The 26,894-nt window shown below is 43.2% G+C and overlaps 1 protein-coding gene across 1 annotated transcript in view; it reads right to left on the reverse strand.

Moving 5' to 3' along the window:
- Nucleotides 1-16,225: 16,225 nt before the first annotated feature.
- XKR4 (XK related 4) overlaps nt 16,226-26,894 on the reverse strand; it is a 285,844-nt gene continuing 275,175 nt past the window's right edge. Inside the window, exon 3 of the mRNA XM_084618563.1 lies at nt 16,226-17,519. Coding sequence (XP_084474689.1) covers nt 16,573-17,519 — 947 coding nt within the window. The 3' untranslated portion in view covers nt 16,226-16,572. The remainder of the gene's footprint in view (nt 17,520-26,894) is intronic.

Raw genomic sequence — 26,894 nt, forward strand, 5'->3', positions numbered from 1 at the left:
ACAGGTTTCAGAGTAGCAGCTGTGTTAGTCTGTATCTGCAAAAAGAAAAGGAGGACTTGTGGCACCTTAGAGACTAACTAAGTTATTTGAGCATAAGCTTTCGTGAGCTACAGCTCACTTCATCGGATGCATTCATATAAATTGGTTAGTCTCTAAGGTGCCACAAGTCCTCCTTTTCATTCAGCCTATAGTGTCTCATGAAAGGAAAAGTCCATTTTAGCAGTCTAGCTTAAAATTATGAGATGGCAGAAGCCATCTTGAATCTCTTCTCAGTAAAAGAAACAATAACAACTTTTTTGTTGACCTTTAACTTAATGTGATCTCTTAGTTTTCTGTAAATCTTTGATTTTTACATTTAACAATAATCAACACACCCACACAAAATCTTTGCTGCTAATGAGCATGGTTTGCAAGGACAGTGGTGTATTTTATTGTTAATAAGTAACCACTGTCTATAGAAATAAAGTGACATTTTAAAGGCTATATTTTATATCCTGTCTTTCTTGTGCAAATGAATTACAAACATTTAAAAACCTGGAGATTTCCTCAAATTGAAATTAGCAGAGGAAGCAGCAGTTGCATCTTAAAATAAATAACCTTTTGGTACTGGGGCCATTTTTTATTGCTGTTCAGAGAATCTAGGTGCTTCTCCACACTGCCCCGCAGTTTTCGCCTATGGGTGTGTGAATAGTAGTGCGCAACAAAGCGTTGTACTGTAACCCGCCCCTTCCTCCCCATCAGGCTGCCGCAGGAGTGAACTAAAAGGTTCCTAGCTCGCATTAATATAGGCCTCTTCCAACAGGACTACCTGAATGTCAGCTGGGAACCTTTTAGTTTGCATCCACACGGGGGAGTGACAGTGCAGCACTTCGGTGCACACTGCTATTCACACGTCCATAGTCCAAACTGCACGGCAGTGTACCTAAAGCCTAGGTCTAATGAAGGGGACCAATTTGAGAGCTCTAGAGACTGAACTCCTCTCTTTATTCACTGAAAGCAGCAGTGCCATCTTCCCCACGCTGCTCTACAAATGTGCCTTTATCTTGACTGGAGAGAGCATTTGTCTTCCTCTATGGCCTCTCAATCCTATGTCTCTCTGCTGAGATTGTCAGTTATGCTGTGGGTATGTTTCCGCAATAAACTAGACTGAGGTGAGACCAACTTTAAATCAGCAAATAGTAATGAACATTTTCAGTCACTATTGATTTGTGCTAGTTTCATCAATGCTCTTTTTACAAATTGCATTGAAAATTTACCGTCCTTCCATTTCAGTGCTTGTGAAAGGTACTAGAGTAAGTACTTTGCTGAGTAAACTTCTTTGCTTATTCACAGAACAGGTATGGTGCAGGCACCAGTAGAGACTTTCCCCACTCTGCCCCATACCAAAGTGCCTACATTCTGATCTGGTGTTACCATTGCTGGGGTGAAAGTATATTCTCCCCAGGTCCATTCAATCCTTGGCCTCAGTGCTGAGGTTGCCACGTACTTCTGTTATGTGAACTTTTCTCCACTAGGAACTGATCACTTCACAAAGGCTGATGAAGTCATGAGCTAGAAATGCCTTTTTGGTCATTGTTGAGCTTGGCCATAGTTGACCAGATGATCTAGTGGCAAGGTTGTGTGTCTTATTCCCAGTACCCTGAGCCATTCCCACCAATCCATTTTTAATACAACTTCTTACGTGTATGAAACAAATCAAATGGCTGAATGATTCATAAGATGAATGATGCGAAATTAGGCAGTATGAATTTATTAACATATTTCTTGTAGGTTTCTTTCTCTCTCCAGCCCTAGGCACAGTATGGCACAAAGCTAACAATGATGTTCTTTCCTCCTAACTGATTGTTTGCTTACAGTAGCTTGATTACATTATTAAAAGTCATAAATCTGCAAAATTAAAATGTCTCTTGAATTAATGAACTGCAAATCACCTTGAGTAACATTTGACAAGTTCCAAGGTGTTTCTGTAAAAATAGAAAAGTGGGGATCAATAGCATCAGCAAATACATGCTGGCACCGTGAGTGTATTAATGGTGACGGGTGCCCTTGCTGCTGAGATAAAGAAGATTTTTTTATTGTTCACATAGCGCTGACTCTGGGCTAAACCCTGCCCTGACCAGGGCAGAGAGAGGAAGCACAGAGGAACGTCTTGTGTCATCAGTGAAATGTCTCCAGCTGGCCAGGGAAGTACTCCATGAGGAGTTTTGGGGCAGGGAATGAGCTATGAAATATACCTTGATTTTCCTAAGAGCAGGAGCAAAGTGTGCCTATGGCTAGTATTTGCTGCTGACCACAGCACATGCATTAACTGGCTGGAGGGGAAAAGGCTACCTAAAATGGACACCACCATGCTTCTGTGTGTTATGGTGTGCAGGCTGGTGTGTTAGCCAGTTTTTCCCCTTGTGCTCTGTTGAGTTCTGCTACAGAGATTCTGCCTCACTGTTTGTGAGTGCATGTGTGTGCGTGAGAGGAGGTAGCGCGCCTCCTTCTTTTGCCCTTTTCCCTCCCTTGCATGTTACAGCAGTATTGGGCCACTTTCACCTTTCATATGTATATAATTCAGATCTCATTGGAAAGCTATCACATCTTTTCAACTCCGTCGTCAATATGACCATTCAGATCTGGAACTCATAGGTATTGTACACATAAAACTCAATGCAGCAAAGCACTTAAGCATGCACTTAACTTTAAGCATGAGTTATCCCATACCTTCAAGAAGACAATAGGCCAACTCGTGTAAGGGCTTTCTTGATATACATAATGTAACTGCAGACTCAAGAGTCTTTAGTGAGCATGCCAGTGGTTTCCTCCTTAGCTTTATAATATGTGTTTTAATTCTCATCAAACAGGTTAAGACACGGGTGCACTGAAAATAATGCAGAATAAGAGAGAACAAAGACATGGCTCTTTGATATGTTAGTGACCTGTGGCTTAATTAAATTAGTTATACATAGATGCACTAGTAAGACATTAAAAATATTTTTGAAATATCCCCTAATGTGCACTTGTGTTGCATTTAAATTGGCAGATGTAACATTCCCTTAAAATATATGCATCTGATATTTTCCATACTACATAATGCATGGACTAGCTCCTCTCTCCTTTTAAAACATGTATATCTGGCAACAGTAGCGGCGTGACAACAAATCCTTATAGTATTCTGCAATCAAAATTAAACTAAAAACACACTGGGCCTCATTCACCACTGGTTACTCCAGTTATGCACTGTAGCTCTATTGATTTTAGTGGCATTCCAGGGGCATTTACTGGAGCAATGCAGTAGGGAATTGGGCCTCCTAATGTCTCTGCTGATATTTGTCCTGTTTTCTTTGACTAACCAAATTTAATATTTATATTTAGCACCTAATCCTGCAACCCCTGCATGGGAGTTGTGTGCATGGACAGCTTGCAAGAGTATTTATGATTCTTTCACTGTTTTCTACAGGTTAGTGTGCATTTTATTTTACTTAGCTTTTTAGATGATTAACTATAACTGGAGGCATCTTCTATTCCCCATCTTTTTTATTAAACTACCAGCATTAGATATTGTACAACAGTCTCCCCAAAACACTAAAAGTGAACTATGCTCTCTCTGTTGCAGTTATCACTTTATTATTCCTTATGATGATAGTTCACTAGACTTAGAATTTAATATAGATCAAAAACAACGAACTGTCAGAGACTTAGGGCCTGAGTCTCATTTACATTCAGGCCCCCTTACACTGCATAAAACGGCCTTAGTGTAAATGAGAATCAGGCCCTGGATTCCCCCCCCCCCACATTCTACAGTTTGTAAAACAGAAATAATCATAATCATTAATAAGAAGACGATGATGTTGTAAATACAGAGGGAGAAATTCATCGCTGTGCAAAAGCCTGCACAAGGCATGTGTATTATGTATGTTTGAGGCCTTAAGTGGCACTTAAGTAGTGCTCAGCCTTCTGTTGGACCCTCTGCACATGAGGGATTCTCACCTAAGCAGAACTGTTTTATTAAAGATTGATCAAAATCCCAGATTAATGTTTTTTAATAATTTAGCCTTGGAAGGCTCAGTATATTTTTTGACCCTCTCAACACACGGAAACACTAAATGCGCTACAAGAATAAATATGTGCAACTTTAAAGACACTGTAAGTTTGGCTGAGAGGTCTTTGCAATGTCTCTTGAAATCAAAAGCTTAGGATGGCTATTTGAACTTTCAAGGAAACCAATGATTTGTGAGGGCTTGTCTATACAGTGGGCTAACGCACTTTATGGGGGTGGGACGTCGCAAGCGCACTAACCTGGTGCACATGAACTTGTCCATGTAGCCCCTGCCGGTGCACTTTTTACATAGTGTTGTTTGACACAGCATTACGATAAAGAGCAGGAGGGACCCTTTATGTGCACCTGTAAGGGCTACACAGACCACTTAATGCACAGCATTAAACCTCATAGAGTCCATTACCCTGCTGTGTAGACAAGCCCTGACATGTTTTCTCCCTTTCGCACAGGCTTTGGATTCTAACCAGGGTGAGATCTTCAGATGGCCTATGCCAGAAGCCACTGGAGCTATGCTAATGTGCACCGAAGTACTTTGTCTCTTTACACTTGTACAGCATTATTAGCAGCAGACTCATTTCCATTGTGAAAACTCTTTACTCTGTATTTTACTCTGTAACGTCTGCACTATTCTGTGTTAGGGGCCAATTCTGTTCTTAATGAAGTCAAATGAGACTTTTACGATTGACATCAATCAGAGCAGGATTGAGCCCTAAAGGGCAACTTCTACTCTCAGTTGCACAGACTGTACACTGTTGGTGTGCAGACAGAATATTGCCACTAATGTATACATAATGCTTTCACATTTGTATTTAACATAATCTAAACATATAATGGCATTAGGATCTGCCAGATAACTAAATTCACAGTTACCATCATTTTAAATGTAGGGTGTGATCCAGCACGATTCTGAGCACATCCTGCTGTGTGCGCTCAGCTCCTGCTGACTTCCATGGGAATTGAGGGGGCTGAACACTTCTCAGGATTGAGCAGTACTCTGGGACTGAATCTTTCAGACCTGATCCACAGGCCACTGAAATTAGCCAAACGCCTCCCACTGATTTCAGGGGAAGCTGGATAAGGTCCTTAGAGCTCAGGCAAAGGTAAGAGTCCTGGAGCATTAAAATTAGTTTGTTATGTCAAATGCTGAGGTCCAGGAGAAACATAAAATGTTTTCAGATGCTAGTTACCAACCAATTCATACCCTGTAGCTCTTCAGTTTGCCAGAAACACTTCAGTGACTTCCTATAGCACACGCTTGTGCTAGAGAGCGTTTTTACAGTGAGTAAAAAATACAACATCAAGGAAGAAAAAAAAAGTGTAATTCTATTACAAATTCTTTGTGTAAATCTATTTCCATTGACAAATGTTCCCGTCCAACACTTTGGGAATTGCAGAACACAAAGTGTGTGTGTGTGTGTGTATACACTCGTTATCCCCACATGTATAATCCAAAAAAAAATAAAAATTTATACCTGTGTGTTTGATATAGCCCCAATGTGAGCCCATTGTTTGTGTAAGAAAAACAAACAAACAATCTTCATAAACAGTACTGTTCAGGGTAAATATTCAGGCCTATTTATTGCATACCCATGGAGTGACTCATTAGCACGCAACTTCCACAGGCCATAGGCAGACGTCCCAGTGGAGCAGTGACTATTCCACATGCTGCACGAGACTGTACAGGGTCTGTTTACCTTTAAACCAGACCTTTCTGACCGCTGCCAGCAGAAGTGGGCACATTGTGGCTGGAGTGGAAGTACATCAGAGCTCCAGCTCACTTGCTCCACCTGCTGGAAATGCAAAACAGTTGCATAATAGCCACTGATTGGACCTGGAGGTCTTTTTGCTCCCAGACCATGAGTCACTGCCCATGGACTAAGAGACCAGACGCAAATATCCCTGTCCAGGGGCTGAAGTAAGGGGATGCAATATACCTGTACAATTGAAGGGCATATCTGTTTTAGGCACAGCTAGTGCTCCGCTACTGTAGTTTCTACATGTATTAGCAGGTACATTTTAAATTGACCTTGTCCTAATCATTTCTGGAGAACAAAGTTTTGGCTAAGTGTTTTTTATGAATAGTGAATTGTTTTTATCTATTACATGCGAATTTTCTGTTATTTGGTAATTTATCTTACCAAATCCTAGCAACCCCCTAACCCCCAAATGTGATACCCACAACTCTTCTATAATATAGCTAAAATGCCTTGGTCCCAAAATTACCCCATACCATAATTTCTAGACGTGTGGATGGCACAAATTACTCCGTACACATGCTGGAGAATGCATCTTTCTGAGCCCGCAGAGCTTACCGACAGACGTCTCTTTCAGCCCCCTTGTGTCCCTCCATCAGCCAGATACTTATTTGTTTCAGAGTAGCAGCCGTGTTAGTCTGATGCATCCGATGAAGTGAGCTGTAGCTCACGAAAGCTTATGCTCAAATAAATTGGTTAGACTCTAAGCTGCTGCAAGTACTCCTATTCTTTATACTTATTTGTGTATCTGGCATCTTCCCTCCAGGATCCAGACTAGACATGTGGCTTACTAGTGTGTACTAGATTTTTCCCAGCACAAGTAAGTAAGTCCTAATAATGAAATCTAAAACACAACTGCAGGCTTGAACTCCAATATTTACATGAAGTTACTTTTGATAAATTTGTTAGTTCTGTTCCAGAGTAAACCGTACAATGTTAATTTGAAATGACTGAAGTTGGATAGACATTTTTCAAAGTCCACTTAACAGGAATAGATCAACAAATAAAAAAATGTCAACCAGACAAACTACAGCTATATTAGTGTCAGCACTGAAAAGAGAAAAATGAGTAGCATCACTATATCTAGAGTGCAGTTTTCTGCCATAGTTGAGCGCTATTAAGTCCTGATCCTGCTGTCATCAGAGTCCACAGCAAAGCTCCAGCTGACTTCAGGGTGGAGCTAATAATGCAGACTGAGGGCCTGATCCTGCAAATCCTTACCCAGAAAAGTCATCCTTACTCATGCAAATTGTCCACTGAAGTCAATGGCCCTAATTCTGATCTCTTTTACATCAATGCATATCAGGAGAAATTCCACTAAAGACAATGAGATTACCACTGTAAAACAAGTGAGATCAGAATCAGGTCCAATGGGCTACAAAAGTCTTTGCAAAATATCAACATAGAATTTAATTCAGTGAGATTATTCCTATAAGGACGATTTGCATAAACAAGTTTTTGCAGGATCATGCCCTCAGTTCTACGGTGAAATTTGCATTTGATTGAACAGGTAAATCATCTTGGAAACAGATCACTGCAGCAGTTTAGAAATGAGTAAAACTGATACAGAATTTCTCTAAAAATTTATTCATTCATACTAATTGTAGTAACCTGTTTAAAAAAAAACAAAGTGAACACGAAGAAATATGGGAACAGTGCAAATGCAGAATTGCGTATTCAGATCTGACTGTTCTTAGATTTAAACTGATCTGTTCTCAGTTTAAATATTATCTGTTGTAGCAGAATGAAGAGGAAAGGATCCATATGTATAATAAACAGACATTTTTTCTATAACAATTGAGGATGAATTTCATAACATGTGGTTTATAGTGTATAAATGTATGTTTGCCATTTGGCTTTCTGCTGAGAGCGCAGGCTTCATGTGAGTTAGCCTAATTGCTACAATTAGCAACATTTAAATGGCTCATTGTGTTTTTATATAATTCTTCCCACATTTTGTGCTGTTGTACTACAGAATTAGTAATTACAGTGTTGAGCCTGTTAATTCACGGGCACATGTTGTGATTATTTTCGTCATGCACCTTCTGCAGCAGCTCAGCCGAAATAAGCTTGTTCAGATGGATTCTTGTCTGTCCGTTCAGTTTGGATGAATGCAATTTACTCCGCTTCCTACCACGCACAGGGGCAACAGAGGCAGCACTCCAAACCCAGCACTCTGCTGAAGTCATTTCCTTGGCATTGTGCAGGCCAGTGCAAGAGGCGGGACAGTCACAGGGTAAATTGCGGCATCTCAGTCACATTGAACTGCACCACTTCAGAGAGTGAGCAGCAAAACAATAGCAACTTTGTTAGCTGAAGCAATGATGTAGCCAAATACCACTCCAGGAAGTGTGTTGGTTTTTTTTAAGGCTTTTGATGAGCTTCAAGGAAAGATGAACAATGAAGAATCACTTGAAAAGCTTTTTTAGAAACAAATAGGCAAATGGTGAATATTTATGATAACAATAAGAAAAGGAGGACTTGTGGCACCTTAGAGACTAACCAATTTATTAGAGCATGAGCTTTCGTGAGCTACAGCTCACTTCCTCAGATGCATATCGTGGAAACTGCAGCAGGCTTTATATATACACAGAGAATATGAAACAATACCTATTCCCACCCCACTGTCCTGCTGGTAATAGCTTATCTAAAGTGATTTCCAGCACAAATCCAGGTTTTCTCACCCTCCACCCCCCCACACAAATTCACTCTCCTGCTGGTGATAGCCCATCCAAAGTGACAACTCTTTACACAATGTGCATGACAATCAAGCTGGGCTATTTCCTGCATAAATCCAGGTTCTCACATCCCCCCCACCCCCATACACACACAAACTCACTCTCCTGCTGGTAATAGCTCATCCAAACTGACCACTCTTCAAGTTAAAATCCAAGTTAAACCAGAACATCTGGGGGGGGGGGGGTAGGAAAAAACAAGAGGAAACAGGCTACCTTGCATAATGACTTAGCCACTCCAAGTCTCTATTTAAGCCTAAATTAATAGTATCCAATTTGCAAATGAATTCCAATTCAGCAGTTTCTCGCTGGAGTCTGGATTTGAAGTTTTTTTGTTTTAAGATAGCGACCTTCATGTCTGTGATCGCGTGACCAGAGAGATTGAAGTGTTCTCCGACTGGTTTATGAATGTTACAATTCTTGACATCTGATTTGTGTCCATTTATTCTTTTACGTAGAGACTGTCCAGTTTGACCAATGTACATGGCAGAGGGGCATTGCTGGCACATGATGGCATATATCACATTGGTGGATGTGCAGGTGAACGAGCCTCTGATAGTGTGGCTGATGTTATTAGGCCCTGTGATGGTGTCCCCTGAATAGATATGTGGGCACAGTTGGCAACGGGCTTTGTTGCAAGGATAAGTTCCTGGGTTAGTGGTTCTGTTGTGTGGTATGTGGTTGTTGGTGAGTATTTGCTTCAGGTTGCGGGGCTGTCTGTAGGCAAGGACTGGCCTGTCTCCCAAGATTTGTGAGAGTGTTGGGTCATCCTTTAGGATAGGTTGTAGATCCTTAATAATGCGTTGGAGGGGTTTTAGTTGGGGGCTGAAGGTGACGGCTAGTGGCGTTCTGTTATTTTCTTTGTTAGGCCTGTCCTGTAGTAGGTAACTTCTGGGAACTCTTCTGGCTCTATCAATCTGTTTCTTTACTTCTGCAGGTGGGTATTGTAGTTGTAAGAAAGCTTGACAGAGATCTTGTAGGTGTTTGTCTCTGTCTGAGGGGTTGGAGCAAATGCGGTTGTATCGCAGAGCTTGGCTGTAGACGATGGATCGTGTGGTGTGGTCAGGGTGAAAGCTGGAGGCATGCAGGTAGGAATAGCGGTCAGTAGGTTTCCGGTATAGGGTGGTGTTTATGTGACCATTGTTTATTAGCACTGTAGTGTCCAGGAAGTGGATCTCTTGTGTGGACTGGACCAGGCTGAGGTTGGTGGTGGGATGGAAATTGTTGAAATCATGGTGGAATTCCTCAAGGGCTTCTTTTCCATGGGTCCAGATGATGAAGATGTCATCAATATAGCGCAAGTAGAGTAGGGGCTTTAGGGGACGAGAGCTGAGGAAGCGTTGTTCTAAATCAGCCATAAAAATGTTGGCATACTGTGGGGCCATGCGGGTACCCATAGCAGTGCCGCTGATCTGAAGGTATACATTGTCCCCAAATGTGAAGTAGTTATGGGTAAGGACAAAGTCACAAAGTTCAGCCACCAGGTTAGCCGTGACATTATCGGGGATAGTGTTCTTGACTTGTATCTACTACCCAAGATCCATAAACCTGGAAATCCTGGGCGCCCCATCATCTCAGGCATTGGCACCCTGACAGCAGGATTGTCTGGCTATGTAGACTCCCTCCTCAGGCCCTACGCTACCAGCACTCCCAGCTACCTTCGAGACACCACTGACTTCCTGAGGAAACTACAATCCATCGGTGATCTTCCTGATAACACTATCCTGGCCACTATGGATGTAGAAGCCCTCTACACCAACATTCCACACAAAGATGGACTACAAGCCGTCAAGAACACTATCCCCGATAATGTCACGGCTAACCTGGTGGCTGAACTTTGTGACTTTGTCCTTACCCATAACTACTTCACATTTGGGGACAATGTATACCTTCAGATCAGCGGCACTGCTATGGGTACCCGCATGGCCCCACAGTATGCCAACATTTTTATGGCTGATTTAGAACAACGCTTCCTCAGCTTTCGTCCCCTAAAGCCCCTACTCTACTTGCGCTATATTGATGACATCTTCATCATCTGGACCCATGGAAAAGAAGCCCTTGAGGAATTCCACCATGATTTCAACAATTTCCATCCCACCACCAACCTCAGCCTGGTCCAGTCCACACAAGAGATCCACTTCCTGGACACTACAGTGCTAATAAACAATGGTCACATAAACACCACCCTATACCGGAAACCTACTGACCGCTATTCCTACCTGCATGCCTCCAGCTTTCACCCTGACCACACCACACGATCCATCGTCTACAGCCAAGCTCTGCGATACAACCGCATTTGCTCCAACCCCTCAGACAGAGACAAACACCTACAAGATCTCTGTCAAGCTTTCTTACAACTACAATACCCACCTGCAGAAGTAAAGAAACAGATTGATAGAGCCAGAAGAGTTCCCAGAAGTTACCTACTACAGGACAGGCCTAACAAAGAAAATAACAGAACGCCACTAGCCGTCACCTTCAGCCCCCAACTAAAACCCCTCCAACGCATTATTAAGGATCTACAACCTATCCTAAAGGATGACCCAACACTCTCACAAATCTTGGGAGACAGGCCAGTCCTTGCCTACAGACAGCCCCGCAACCTGAAGCAAATACTCACCAACAACCACATACCACACAACAGAACCACTAACCCAGGAACTTATCCTTGCAACAAAGCCCGTTGCCAACTGTGCCCACATATCTATTCAGGGGACACCATCACAGGGCCTAATAACATCAGCCACACTATCAGAGGCTCGTTCACCTGCACATCCACCAATGTGATATATGCCATCATGTGCCAGCAATGCCCCTCTGCCATGTACATTGGTCAAACTGGACAGTCTCTACGTAAAAGAATAAATGGACACAAATCAGATGTCAAGAATTATAACATTCATAAACCAGTCGGAGAACACTTCAATCTCTCTGGTCACGCGATCACAGACATGAAGGTCGCTATCTTAAAACAAAAAAACTTCAAATCCAGACTCCAGCGAGAAACTGCTGAATTGGAATTCATTTGCAAATTGGATACTATTAATTTAGGCTTAAATAGAGACTTGGAGTGGCTAAGTCATTATGCAAGGTAGCCTGTTTCCTCTTGTTTTTTCCTACCCCCCCCCCCCCAGATGTTCTGGTTTAACTTGGATTTTAACTTGAAGAGTGGTCAGTTTGGATGAGCTATTACCAGCAGGAGAGTGAGTTTGTGTGTGTATGGGGGTGGGGGGGATGTGAGAACCTGGATTTATGCAGGAAATAGCCCAGCTTGATTGTCATGCACATTGTGTAAAGAGTTGTCACTTTGGATGGGCTATCACCAGCAGGAGAGTGAATTTGTGTGGGGGGGTGGAGGGTGAGAAAACCTGGATTTGTGCTGGAAATCACTTTAGATAAGCTATTACCAGCAGGACAGTGGGGTGGGAATAGGTATTGTTTCATATTCTCTGTGTATATATAAAGCCTGCTGCAGTTTCCACGATATGCATCTGAGGAAGTGAGCTGTAGCTCACGAAAGCTCATGCTCTAATAAATTGGTTAGTCTCTAAGGTGCCACAAGTCCTCCTTTTCTTTTTGCGAATACAGACTAACACGGCTGTTACTCTGAAACCTGTCATTATGATAACAATGAAAACTAAATATTTATATAACATACTGCATGTTAAAATGATAAAGAATCCCTTTTCAAAGATCAGTGTTAGTGCTTAAATGACTGGTTTGCAGTTATTTAAATGGTCTTTTCTGAAACATATAAACCCATAAACTTTAAAATGCCCATGTTTCAGGACAGTGTTTAAACTGCTCCATTTCATTTAGATCTACTGGTAAATGTGCACAGCTCACTAGACAAGGCTAATGTGAAATTAATTTCTAACACACAGAGGCAGTACAATACTTTTCCTCCACCAGAGCATAATTTTGAGCTTTCATTTATTTATGTGTTTTATATCATTTTCCTGTTTTTCTGCAATGGAATGTTAAAGAATTGATTTTTGATTACTTCAAAAGCAAAAGCTTAAGTTTTAACATTTCGTTTTTTCTATTGCCATCCTACTTGAACTTTATTGGTTAATCCTAAAACTATCATTTGTGGTAAAAAGAATAGTGCATGTCCATTATTAACTATTCATAAGGCGTACTGAGGTTTCTGGAATGGGCTGTGTTTAACAGAGAGAACTCCTAAAAAAATGTTCTTACCACTATTTAGCTTGACTGTTCATGGCAAAACAGTCAGTCTATGTAGTTCATTGCAAAGATAGATTTTAATGTGGATTCTGATCGCTTTCCAACTATCAGTGATATTGACGAATGTGACAAATGAAGTTTTGGGGGATCAAAATTTTACTTACTATAAAATGCTTCTTTCTCCATGAACACAACTGGATTAATTTCTAGAGAGAGGCTATGCATGCTAGAAAAAAAAATGGTGGCAGACTAGAGAAACTGAACTCTAGAAAGTAAAAAACCCAAAGCAAAAATCTTGTGATGCGAAGTTTGGACTTTGACAAAGTTCCTTTAAACAAAGTGCTTCTGTAAGCCTCACCAAAACTTAGATTTAGGATTTGGAAAAGCACGGCACACTGTTTTCACACGTGCAGGTTTTTAATTATTCCAGTAGATGTCAATATCTAGTATCGTTTTCAAAAGACCTGGAACTAGATTCACAAGGGAGACTTAGGAGTTAAAATGCTCAGCATTGCAACACCTAACTTTTAGGCACCCTGCCACCTAGTGGAATGCACAATCCCACGGTAGGCACTTATTCAATGAATGGGGAGAGTTAGGCGCCTAAAGAAGAGATTAATAGAAGCCAGCAAGCAGAGCAGGGAGCTACCTAAGATAGCCAGAAGGAAAGGCTAAGGAGAGGGGTGGGGCTTCAGAGAGACTTAGGCACCTAACTCTGGGCAGGAGGAAGGTGCCTGTCTCCACTTGGGATTTACAACTGTGAGCCCTCTCCCTGAGTTAGGCACTTAAACCAGATTAGTCCTTTCTCAGGAATAACCCAGGAGGAGGGAAAGGTGGTAGAACAGCTCCAATAGAAGAAATTGACAGACTCATCCCAGAATACCCTATAGTCCAATGGTTAGGGCTCCCATCTGGAAGAGTGAAGACCTGTGTTCAAATCCCTGCTCTACAGCAGGTAGAGAAGGGATTTGAACCTTGGTCTCACACACGCAAAGTGAGCATGCTAACTACTGGTAAAAGTAAGGGGAACCACTTCCTCCACAGGTTGTCTTTTTTGTGAGGTTAGGCATACTCTGAACATGCCTACCAGCTTGAGTCAGCTGGGGAGAGCCTAGTTTATGAATCCCACTAGGGCTTATGATGCCAAGCTGCTTAGTGGTGTCAGAACTTAGGTGACTGTTTGCATGCCCAGCAGAAGAATGTGAGGGACCTCAGGGACTTTAATAGCTGAAATGTAGGTACTTAGGGATTTTAGCACCTGCAGGACTAAATGGTAGCTGAACTGTGGTTTTGTGAATGCCAGTGTGGCTTAAAGGCTGGACATAGCCATTGTGAATCTAGTCCCTGATGTTTCAGGTAAGAAAAACTTGGGCTGCTTGGTTTGTATAGACATCATTTCTTTTACGTGTTGATCTGGTGTGTGCTTATGGAATGAAAGCTCTATTGAATTTGATTAGACAAAGGACTTGATTCCCCAAAACTTTTTAATTGGTTGTAGCAGCAGTGTATTTTCTGACAAATTCAGAATAATGTCTATTGAATAATCAGGTGAACCCCTGTGGAAGGGGGAAATCACTTCTTATAAGATTTCATGTTCTAACTATCAAATGATCATTTCATTTAAAAATGACCATGCATGCAACTGGCTACTGCTTAATTTGCAAACATCTATGCAAATCTTCGAACTTGGGCAATTTTTCTGGTCACAGTAAAATTTTGCTATTTTTCTCTCTTGCAGATTCCTGCCCTTTCAGAGATATTTTGTTTTGAGGATCTTGCCCCTACCAAAGAACAACAGATTTTGAACATTTCAGCAATAAAAAAATTATGTAAGTACTGAAAATGGCTAATTGAATGTATACAAAGAAACCATATGCAATGTAACTTCTATTATTTCATATTACAAATATTATAACAGGAAAGACTAAACGTATCCAGGAACATATACAGCAGTGACTACACTTAATATACCTGACAGTGGTTAAAATATCAAAATCACAGCTCTTCTCCACTCTGACAATGCTGCTTAAAACAGTTGTGCTCCACTTTCCTAAAATGGATGGACATAGTTATACCGAGTTGTTTCTCATGGAAACCCTTTGGTGTCTTTATAACCCACCTATACTTGAAACAGGATTCACTTTTTATGGAATATTCTAAAAGTACCCATGTAGGCTTTCATATGGCATTACACTGCAAAATAAATCCATAATGTGTGAAAAACATGTTTACATCAATCTGTGGAGGCCAGTTGATATAATTTGTGGACCAGTTCTTAAATTCTATCTTATTAAAGAGAATGAGATGTATTAAAAGATTTGCGGTTTATAAAAAGTAACACCGTTATTATATACCATATTTTTACTTTACAAAAATATTGAAATAATCCATGAGTTATTCACTCTGCACCAGCTTTAAAAAAAATACTATCAAATTTTGACTTGCATCTTTAATGCAACTGAAAGCACCATCAGGGGATACTTTTAACAGAAAGAAGGTACCATTGACTTGATCATACCTAGGGAGGTATAGTATTTAAAACCCAGAAGCTTGCAGCAAAAACACTCATTTTACAAGTGAGTCAACATCATTTTTAGATAGATATGGAACCATGTCTTGAATAGTTTCAAGAGGGTCTTCCACATAGCTTGGTTTAATTGTACTTGACTGTATATACTTACTAACAGGTGGCTGAAAGCCTCTAAAAGACATCACTTTCACCTTGAGTGGGGGAAAAAAAACAGAGCTGTCTGTACATGTGGAGAACTTGATTGTTCCTTCCTGCTTCCTGCTCTTGTAGGCCTCATGCCATTCATTTTCTGTCCCTCAGGCAACAATATCAATCTTGTAGTTATACAGTGTTTGGCACTAGAAGGATACGGCATGTTGCGTCTCTTATCACACCTGCATACATTCACACACAGAGCCATGCATTCTGAGTCCTGAAACAGATTTAAGTTACAATGTGTTCATATCCTGATGCTTTCCTCTCAGAATCTGAACATGGTCCTCAAAAGTTCAGAGTATGAAACCCACACTTTCCTTGTTCTTTCTTTTCCTTGTTCCAGTTTTTGCAAATTGAACACTGAATCATGATTATCATTTAATTTACATCACTAAGGGCTAGAGCTCCTTGTTCCTGCTGAAAGCCAGAGGTGAGCTGCCTAGGATTTCTGTCAAAAGTAACTGAAATTTTAATTAAAATGAATCTTGAATTCTATAGAAAACTAGCAGTTCTGTTGGTACTAATGCTTATTACCTGATTAATCAGACTCTAGTTTACTCTCCTTTGATAGGCTTGCAAACATGACAGTGTACTTTTTTGATTGAGAACTATTTTGCAAATCTATTCTAAACTGAATGGTGTATCAGCTGGAGATTTAAGGATTATACTCCTATTTTTGCAGAAACCAGAGTTTCTATAACAGCAACATTGCCTGGTACAGCTAAGCTATTTTGACAATTTTTTTGTCATTAAATAAGCAAATATCAATTACTCATTTCTAAAGTAAAATGCACTACTGGTTAAAGTTGAAAGCTCTCATCAGAATCTTCCTGTTGATTGTAAGTATTGTGTAGCAGAGTTTCATAGCAGCAAGGAGTCATGAGCTGGGTCTATTTCCCAGCTGAAGTAATACGTTTTTTGAGGCTCTCAGGTGATGCTGCTTTATAAGTGAACTGCAGACAGACTGCAGACAGAGGATCAAATGATAATCATGATGATAGCCAGACTATGAAAACTACCACTTGCTGCTCTGTTGTAGTATGCAATTTAGTTATTGCCACAGCCCTACTGTCAACCCTTAATTTGGACTGTAACTTTGTAGCTTCTTCAAGTCTTTATTATTTTTTATAAAGTGGTTTCATATTCCAAGCGCTCCTGAATAAGGGCATCGTCTTTATACTGTAGCCGTGGAGGAGCGGGGGAACATTCAAAAGCTAAGATAGCCTTCCTCAGGCTTCTGTCCAACACGTGTCTCTCCCAGGCTGGGTATCTGTTCCTGAACAGATCAATTTTAATGACGGACTCTTCAATCCTTGGCGGCCGGGATGAAGGTGTTGAAGGTGCAGTGGGCCTTACCTGGAAGACAGGCACGCACCCATCCCTCTCTGCCAATTTCTGATCCCGATCACTTGTGACACTCCGATTGTTAGAGATAGACCTTAGAGTGTTTGTTGCCACTTCTGGGGGCATGGTGAAGGCAGCGACAGGGTCCTCACAAGCACAGCTTGGCGACTGCCCAAATCTTGGTCCATTGGGATGAAAGAAGGCATAGTACATCAGCATAAAAACAATGCCAGTTAAAAAGCTGCTGAACACCACACACAGTGCTGGTATGGCGAAAGCATCAGAGATCAGTGGGGCCTTGTACAGATACCAGAGAGCACTCAAGGCAGTGTTTTCCAAAAGGATCACAAAATAGTATATGAAGAGCCTGCAACGTGTCCTTCCTTCCTTGACATTGAACCAGCTAAAGATATAGATAATCCCAACAACCATATCAAACACTATCTCTTCCCATTTAGTGATACAGAACTCTGTTTCACAATGGACGATCCAGAAGGTCATGATACACCAGTGGAGGACTATGAAGATCCCAAAGTACAGCTGGAAAACTGAGGCAAAGAGAGCAAAAGTAATGACCCTAGCTGCAATTGTGAAGAAATGCCAGCAAAACTGGATTATAACAGCCATATAACTGATGGGTTTCTTGTCATCGCGGGAGTCACGAAGGGCTTTCTGGTAGGAAGCCAAAGCCCAAGCCAGGGACACAAGAGATGCTGCAGCTGTAAGACCTAGAAAAAATAGGAGATGCAGTAAAGGGTTAATTAGTGCATTAGAACTTGGTTGGAGCCAGTGAAAATACAGCAGAACCTCCATAATCACATTGTGCTAAACCGCACTCTTCATAATTAACACAAGAAATTCAAACGGTATCCCAATTGCTCAACAGTCAGTTAGGGACAGAGCTCATATTACTGAGATTTCATGTTTTTACAAAGTGGACTGCATTATAGTTGCTTGTGTACCATCACATGTTACAATGAGTGCAATTAAACTAAAGTTGACAACCTAAACAAAAAATATCCTGTGACACATTATTTTGCCTTTCCAACATGTCTGGTGACTTGCTAATTCACAAAATTCAGTGATTTGCAATAGAGCTCTTTGTCACCCTTCCCCTCTTCCACGGCCACCTCTGCTTTGTCCACAGCTTATCTAGTTACTCTCTCCTCCCCTCTCTCCTTTGTGCTTCTTCTCCTAGGTCACTGTCCCCATTTCACGCTTTCTTCTCACATAGTCAGTGCTCCTTCTACCTGACCCCTTTATCCCTTACTTTTCTTCCTACTCCGATCTCTCCGCTCTTGTAATTCTGTTCTTTGTTCTATGTTGTAGAAGTGCCATCTCAGATCAGTCCTCCACTCTGTATGATGTGAAGTGTGGGGAGCTGAGTGCCAATCACAGAAGCGCTCCTTCAGTTCTGTGATGATCATGGAGACTAAAGATGGGGAAAGTCCCACTTGGCCGTCAAGTTTCTCCCTTTCTAGTATTTTGTCCTGCCTCGTTGTGTCAGGTGGTGGCTCCTCTGTCCCTTCCTTTATCAAATTGTTTGATGGGTTAATATATCTGACTGAGACTTTCTTGGTAGCCTAAATATCTCTTTTAAAATTTCATCACATCCATCCTAGTCATACTGACTTAATATACTAAATTTTTCCTCTTTCTTCTAGGTGTAAACATCCACCAAGCATTCATAGACCGTTATCGTGCCCTTTAGTCATTGCTTAGTCAAACTACATTTTTTTTATCTGTTAGTCTTTTATCACAATTCAGCCAGTCCAACAACCTGACAATTGGTTATTCTTCTCAACTTCTACTGTCATGGATAATGGGACACTTGAACAGCATAATCTTCTTGTGCTCTGAAGATTCATCTTTGCACCCTGTGTCTACTCTCTCTTTCCTAATTTTGAGAAGTACTGCCTCCAGAACAGTCCCAGAATCAATCAGCATTTTCCAGTTTAGAGGTATCAGGATAGCTGACCTAAGCAAGACCCTCTGAACAACATCACTTTTTCCTGCCACCTTGAGTCATTGTAGGTAGAATGAATAAAAGTCTTTCTAGGACAGTGACAGGTCCTCTGAGATACTGTATTAAACTACTCTGAAAAAGTGTGTCTGCTGTAAATAGAGTATAATGCTGTCATTGTGTAGTATAAGGAACATATGGGAGGGAACTTTCAAAAATCAGCCTTTAAACTTGCCTCTCCAAAACTACAATGCAAGTGTTGAGGCATTCACTGGTTTGTGCATACATGCTGCAATAACATGCACATAATGGACTCTGAATTCATGCTAAAACTTATATGGTGTTTAGGAATCAAAGACATTATTATTATGAACAGGAGTCAATATAACATTTGTATAACTCTGCTTAATGGAGGAAAAACCAGAGCTGTTTATAGTGGGTTTTATTTGTTTAGTACATGATGTTATTTGCTTCTAAGGTTCTGCAGCATCACAGTTCTCATGTCTTTCTGCTGTATCTCTTCAAAGAACTTCAAACACCTTTTTCATACTATTGATTCTCTTGCAATCTGAATATACCTCTCAGTTGGTAAAAATTGGAATATAAGTGAAGTCACTTAATAGATAAATGGAGCTCCTTGACCCACAACTGAGATTGTGCAAGAGGGTTTTGGAAGCCAGGGAATGATCAGATCAGTTTGGAAACAGGAGCTAAGGAGAGGCCAGTGACTAAATATTAGGAGAGGAACCATGGTACTAGCTGCATAAAATTCACTCTTGACCTACGTGCTCTCACGCAAGTAACAGAATACACTTCCTAGTAAACAGATGGTGGAAAGATTAACCTTATACTGTCAATACCTTATAACCTAACTTATACTCTAATTTTCCACCTGGTTTCGGTTGTTTCATTAACACTTAGCTTGTGACCAGTTGGAGTTATTATTAGGGTGGGGAGATATTTGTTATAATACATTGTGACATGTTTCTGTTAGGGCTGTCAATTACAAATAATTAATTGCAAGATTAAAGAAACTAATCATGATTAATTGCAGTTTTAATCACACTGTTAATATTAGAATACCATTTATTTAAATATTTTTGGGCATTTTCTATATTTTCAAATATAGGGTCACAGCTGGGGGCTCTGGGTTTCAGCCTTGCTCAGGGCTTCAGCTGCTCTCAGGGCAAAGGGCTCCAGCCACCCTGCTGCCCAGGGAGCGGCGGCCTGGGGCTGCTTCAGCCCCTCTACTGCCAATGCCTCGTGCCCCATCCACAGGTATGCAATTAACATGTTAATTTTGCATTCAGTTAATCGCAGGCATTAACTGTGATTAATTGACAGCCCTAGTTTCCATAATTCTTACTTTTGATCAGCTTGAAGTACTCAAAACTGTACAGGCCCCAACTTTTACACAAACTGCCCTGCAAAACTCTTGTCTGAATGTCTAATTTGGACATTCAGAATTTCACCTGGGAGAATCAGGGCAGCAGCCATCTTGGACAATTTTAGTTTGTGGCGAGAGGTCATGACCACATCATGTGCCCAGACTTGCACCAAATAGGTTGGGACAGAGGCAGCCAAGGATGATGTATGCATGCTGAAATGACCTCTAGCAAAGAACAGCTCAGTAGCGAGCTCTGTGCCCCAAAGATTCTGCACCACAAGGTCCAGTCATAGTGGAGCACTAATCTGAAGTTCAAAGATGATGGTGGGTGCACAAGGAGTGACAGCGTCTGCTGGGTCTTTCTTACAGAGAGAACGGGCAGCAGCACTTTCCTATCACTTTGGAACTTCTCTCAGTCAGCGTGGCTGGGGGTTTGAATGACGGCATGCTCAAATTATAGGACAGAAGACACAGGACCATTCTGCCACTGTACAGCAGAACCAGCTTCGCCTACGGTGCAAGGGGTCAGGATAGTCATGAAGCAGAAAACCGCCATTGTGGGCACTCTTTATGCTGCAGTGAAAACAGTGGGCTTCTAATCTGACCCTACCAGTGATCCTCAGTGGGAGAGATGGGAACCAGTAGAAGAGCAATGTGACTTTAAACCAAAATTTGCATAGACAAAATGAGGAAAGGGAGTCTGAGGTTGTAGACACAATGTATGTTTTTAAGGTGTGACAGCAGATAAGCCAGCGTGTTTCTTTCAAAGACCCTACAGCAGGTCCAAGTCTCATCACTGGTACTGTCTAACAAGGGGACCAAAATAAAAAGTCCAAACCATGCTAGAAAACAAATCAACTACAGGTTAAATATAGTAAATCACTAGCACTATACTAATAACAGCAGCCATTAATAAAGTGATGGGAAACTATGGAAGAAAGAGCTCCGAAAAGTAACTCTAAACCCATGGAAGAGCCCAGTAGACCAACAGTCTTCTTTCACGGACCTCTCTGGTGTTGTCCTCATGAAGAGAGAGACCACTGACCAGCTCTCTGGCTTTGGTGGATGGGTTGCTCTCGCTGCAAATGTTTTTTGGGGTTGCTGTTCCTCTTAAAATCTTTATAGTCTTTGGCATGTGTAACAATACATGGCCTCCATTCACAATGCAGTAAGAAGTATATTCCAGCCACGCCAGAAGAAATACCAGATCCAATGGATATGGTTTAATTAGGCCGCAACTTTATTCACATAAAATATCTGGAAGTACCTGGCAATATAGTGCAGGTCAGAGCCCTTTCCTTAATTATTTCCACAAAATCCACAACCTGGTCCCAGCTGTCCCTTACCTGGGACCCCATCGCCCTCCCTTGTATAAGGTTTATGGGGGCTTTATAAAAGGAGGGGCGACTCCCTGCTGTTCCAGTTGTGGGAGCTCCAAACCTTCCTTCCTCGGCTCCCTTATGGGATGCTTTCTTTTAAATCCTCTTCCAATCCATTTTATCCAATAACCATATCCTTTCCACAATGAGTACCTGCACTGGACATGTGCCACAAGGAGGTGCCAGCAATTTAGTTTGGCTGGCTCACTCACCAGGTTCCCGGATATTTACTGATTCCTTACTTAATATTGGACACAAATATATCTGCTCCCTCATTGGATGGGTGTACCCCATCCTCCCTGAATAACCTGGGTGTCCAGTAAGATATGTCCAGATGAGGAATTGCTTAACCCTCCTTGGTTACATATGAATCTAGCTACCTCCCTCTTCATGTGGCCCCCTACCCTATCAACCTGAGGAGGTTCCATGGCTCCCCACCATACCTTTCATTGCAACACTTCAAACCAAATAATGAACCCCCAAGAAAAATCACGGCTCTCCCCAAATCTTCCTTAGCTCTGATCATCAATTCAGTCCCCTTACACATTCCTAAATTGTTTTCATTGAGGTGAAAAAATAAATCCCATCCAATGTTTGCTAAAGATGGTACAAGGACCCTCAGCTGTTCCCAGAGCATGCTGCTCCTTGATCCATTCCTTTGCTCCCTCCATCCATGCCAACTCAGAGCTGTCTCAACACTGAGCCCCAGCAGTGAAACTATGGGCCAAATGCACACTATTATGCCCACACATCTGGGTACAAATTCCTGTGCCTGTTCACATGAGCCTGAAGGCAGGAATAAACACTATGAGTTTTGCACATAAAAATCTCAGAATTCCCCTCCTTATCAGAAGGTTCTAACCATGTATGTATTTAGATGTCACCTACTGATATGCCTGATTTGTTGGGCTCCCATTTGTAGCCTTTTATTTTATTTAAAGTGAATTTAGTAATGTGGTATTATACCTTCCTGGGTTCGGCTCTGCTGGCTACAGTGAAAGTCACCTCCAGTAGTTGCTTCAGATTTACAGTCTCTGGGAACACAAAGACCAATGATAGTGACCACACATACAGTCACAAGAACATGGTCTAGTCTGTTTTACAAGTTTTATTAAAGTTACCAGCAAAGTTATGAATACCCGACCATATCAAAATTCTATACAGACCTATGCACAGTTTATTGGTGGAATTATACTCACATCCTTCTAGGTCAGCTGTTCTCTAGCTGTGGGTCAGGATCCCAAAGTGGGTCACAGCCCCCTTTGAATGGGGTTGCCAGGGCTAGCTTAGATTTGCTGAAGCCCGAGCCCCAGGGCCAAAGCCAAAGCCCGAGGGCTTCAGTCCTGGGCAGCAGGACTCAGGTTTCAGGTCCCCTGCCTGGGGCTGAAGCCCTTGAGCTTCAGCTTTGTCTGCTCCCACCCAGAGCGGTGGGGCTCAGGCTTTGGCCCTCCCACCCAGGGCAGTCCTTTAATTATATCAGCCAGACTTCTAGTTTGGACTAATTCAGTCTTTCTGTCTCCCTTTCATACCCTTTCCCATCAACATTTGTTGTTATAGGTTATTATGACATCTTATGAATTTACACTCCTCTTACAGTAGAGTGCATAATTAGGCCAGGTGAGGGTGAGTGGACCCCTTAGTGGACTAGGGGATTGCAGTGGTGGGAAAGGAAACATATGCGGGGGCGGGGAAGGGAAGCCTAGAACAGCAGCAGCAGTTGAGGAGGAAGGGAGAGTGGCTCCTTGCAGGGGCAGTGGGGGCTGACTATCTCCCCATACCAGATGACACAGCCTGCTCTGGCTGAATCCAAACACCACCTGGAATGGCAGACTTCATCACAGCCACCTGCCTTTCCACCCTTGTGTCCTTTCTCTACCCCATCCCTTCTCTGTCCTACCCTTCTGCTTTTTCCTTCTGTCTAATGAGAGTCTGGTTTAGCCGGCCAAGACTATATTTTGTAACACTCCTCTAAGCCTGTGACCCCAAAAAAGCTAAAAGCAATGTCCTAAACAGCCTGATGCTGGTACGAATTTACCATATCTGATATGCCTGATAGGATGGTGTGCCTTGCCTGTGTTCTTGCAGCAGTGAGGTTGCAAGTGAATGTCAACACTAGTGATAGATGCATTTGCTTTTCTTTTCTCTCCCCTTTTGTGTGTATTTGTCTTGTTTTGTCTCCTGGGAAAGGGGATTGGACTTTAACAACAACAGTGACAGCGACAGCTCCAGTCCATCTCAACTAACTTCTTCCCCACAAAGGACGGTTATTACTCTCTTTGTTACCATCTAAAAGACTCTCAAACAAGGGGTTTTTTCCTTCTAAAAACACTCTTCAGCTAAAGGGAAAAGGAAAAAAGGTTTGTTGTTAAAATGAAAGCCTTACTTAATACTTTGCAGTTCAAATGCTTTAGCTCTTTTCCCTTCTCTTCTGCTTTGCTAATAAAAGGTTACAGGATTTTAGTGGTGTGTTTGCCATGGTTATTAAGTAGGCTGAGCAGCCACGTAGCCAGGTGGAGGGAACAGGGGGAGCGATCCAAAAAAAAAGGCACCACCCGTGGCAGCGTTTTTACTCACCCAGTGGCGCACCGGCGGCAGGCCCTCACTCCGCCAGGTGTCCTTGGCACTGAAGGTCCCGCCGCCAAGGTGCCGCCGAAGACCCGGGGCGAGTGAAGGTCCCGTCGCCGAAGACCCGGAACGCCGCCGGGTGAGTTAAAGCGCCGCAGCAGGGGAAAATTTAAAAGGGGCCAACACACTGACAAGGCGCCACTTGTGCTCAGTTTGGGAGCAGCCACTGCCCCCCTAGCTATGCCACTGAGGCTGAGGTCTCTGGATGCCAAACCCCGAACTTTGTTTAACACTGTTTAATGTTGGGCAGTGACTGGGTTACGTTTACACCTTTGGCCCATGTATTCCATCTACCCTAATACAACAGTACCCACCGGTTTCAGGCGGGGTTGTACTTGGCATAGCTAAGCCGTGCCTCCCCTGCTGCTACCCATGCTGGTGCAGCTACACTGCTATTTATACCTGTGCTAGCTTAATGTGCACAAGTGGGGGACTCACACCCCTAGCTTGTAGTGTAGGCGTAGCCTAAGATGACAATGTTTCCCTTGACATCCATATTACGTGCCTTTAACGCAGGGGCGGGCAAACGTTTTGGCCTGAGGGCCACACTGGGTTTCCAAAATTGTATGGTGGGCCGGTTAGGGGAGTCTGTGTCTCCTCAAACAGCCAGGCATGGTCTGGCCCCCGCCCCCCCCCCACTTCTCGCCCCCTGACGGCTCCCCCAGGACTCCTGCCCCATCCAACCCCCCCCTGTCCCCTGACGGCCCCCCTGGGACTCCTACCCCATCCACCACCCCCTGCTCCCTGTCCCCTGACCACCCCCGGACTCTCCACCCCTGACTGCCCCCTGCCCCCCCATCCAATCCCCCCTCTCATTCCTGACTTGCCCCCTGGGACCCCTGCCCCATCCAACCCCCTGTTCCCCGCCTTCTGTCCGCCCTGACCCCTATCCACACCCCTGACCTCTATCCAACTCCCCCTGCTCCCTGCCCCTTGCCCCCTTACCGCGCTGCCTGGAGCACCGGTGGCTGGTGGCACTACAGCTGTGCCACCCAGAGCACCAGGTCAGGCCGCGGCTCTGCAACTGGGCTGCCCGGCCGCCCAGAGGGTTGTGCTGGTGGTGTGGTGTGCTGAGGCTGTGGGGGAGGGGGAACAGCAGGGGAGGGGCCAGGGACTAGCCTCCCAGGCCAGGAGCTCAGGGGACGGGCAGGAGGGTCCCGCGGGCTGGATGTGGCCCGTGGGCCGTAGTTTGCCCACATCTGTTTTAACTCCTTCTTGGTTGGCAACATTATAATCCTCACAGAATGTGTCCGACTTCCATAAACATGCTGCTTGAATATAGTGTGATCTTAATTCTAGCACCTTTCATTCAAGGATCTGAAAGTGGTCTGCAATCATTGAGTTAGTTAGTCTCACAGCAGCCCACTGAGGTAGTTGAGTATTAGACCAATTGTACTGATGGGTAAATTGAGGCAACGATTGGTTAACTGATGTGCCTGAAGTCACAGAGCAAGTCTATATCCAACTCAGGTGTAGAAACCAGGCTTTCTGAATCAGAGGCCATTGTTCTAATCACTGCGTACACTTTTCCATTTGGGTATTAGAGTTCAGTATGATTTTGCTGTCTTGAATAACTGGGATTTCAAAGCAGAATCTTTGATAAAACTGTCTAGCAATTTTAGTGCAAAGCAGATTGATCTGCATCAGTTTTCTCTCCACTAGCATAATCAAGCACTACAGTCAGTGAGTTCAGACTGGAATACAGTTTGTGTCTGCTCTGGAGTAGTAGAGCCTCTCTGTGCATTTGGATCGTTGCAGGGCTACGTGCTGGCAGATCAGCTTATTAAAAAGACAAATGGCCCTTATATTTGGGAGCTACTGCCACCTGAGTCCATCTCACTTTACAGAAAGTGGTGAAGCTGTGAAAATAGGTCAGAGTAACTAGGACAAAATGTTCATGAATTAGCTGTCCAGCAGTGCTGTGGTATGATAAAGTCTGTTTTGCCACAAGCACAAAGTTACCTGGGTATTGCAATTAGAGTTCAGAGTATTCCTGACTAGTTGTTCCAGGGAACTATATCACATACAACTTTCTCTTCTTTCTGGGGGCCTCCACACCCTGTGCTAGATCAGAAAGAATGGTGGTAGTTCCTTATGTGTGTGACACAGTGTGATGGGGCGCTTGCCCCATTCTGGGTTCTCAGAGGTTAATAGAGCCCAAGGAAGGCTGCGCAGGAGGCAGCCAATCACAGAAGGGCTTATAGGAGCAACCAGTCAGGGTCGGGCAGGCCCATATAAGAGCTTCAGTACAGAACAGCTTCAGTTATTCCCTGGAGCTTGAGAAGGGAGGTGGACTGGCTGCCTTGCAGGCTGAAGGCAGCAAGCACCCTCGACAGAGCACTACTGCTTGCAGAGACTGGGGGAGCTAAAGCCAGCTCCTGGCAGGCTGCAGGGATCTGCAGAGTGAAGCCCTGAGGCCAGGGCAAAGAGAGTGCTGGGGCCCCAGAGAAGTGAACCAGGGAAATCTACTGAGGAGTCGGAGGGGACACAGCAAATGGTGGTCAACTTTAGGGTCCTTGGGCTGGGACCTGGAGTAGTGGGAGGGCTGGGTCCCCTCTGCCCCCACTTGCCACTGAGGAAGTATCTGGACTGAGGGACTGAGACACAGTTCCCTGGAAGGGAGGTGCACAGAGTGAGGCACAGCTGGAGGGCTGTGTCATGAAGAGGATGTCACTGTCCTGGGTGTGATGTGAGTCCCTGGAGAAGAAGTGATGGTGGCAAGACATCACTAGAAGAGAGCGCGCTGGTG

The sequence above is a fragment of the Lepidochelys olivacea genome (genome assembly GCF_965140295.1).
Source record: "Lepidochelys olivacea isolate rLepOli2 genome assembly, chromosome: 2".
NCBI classification, from domain to species: domain Eukaryota; kingdom Metazoa; phylum Chordata; order Testudines; family Cheloniidae; genus Lepidochelys; species Lepidochelys olivacea.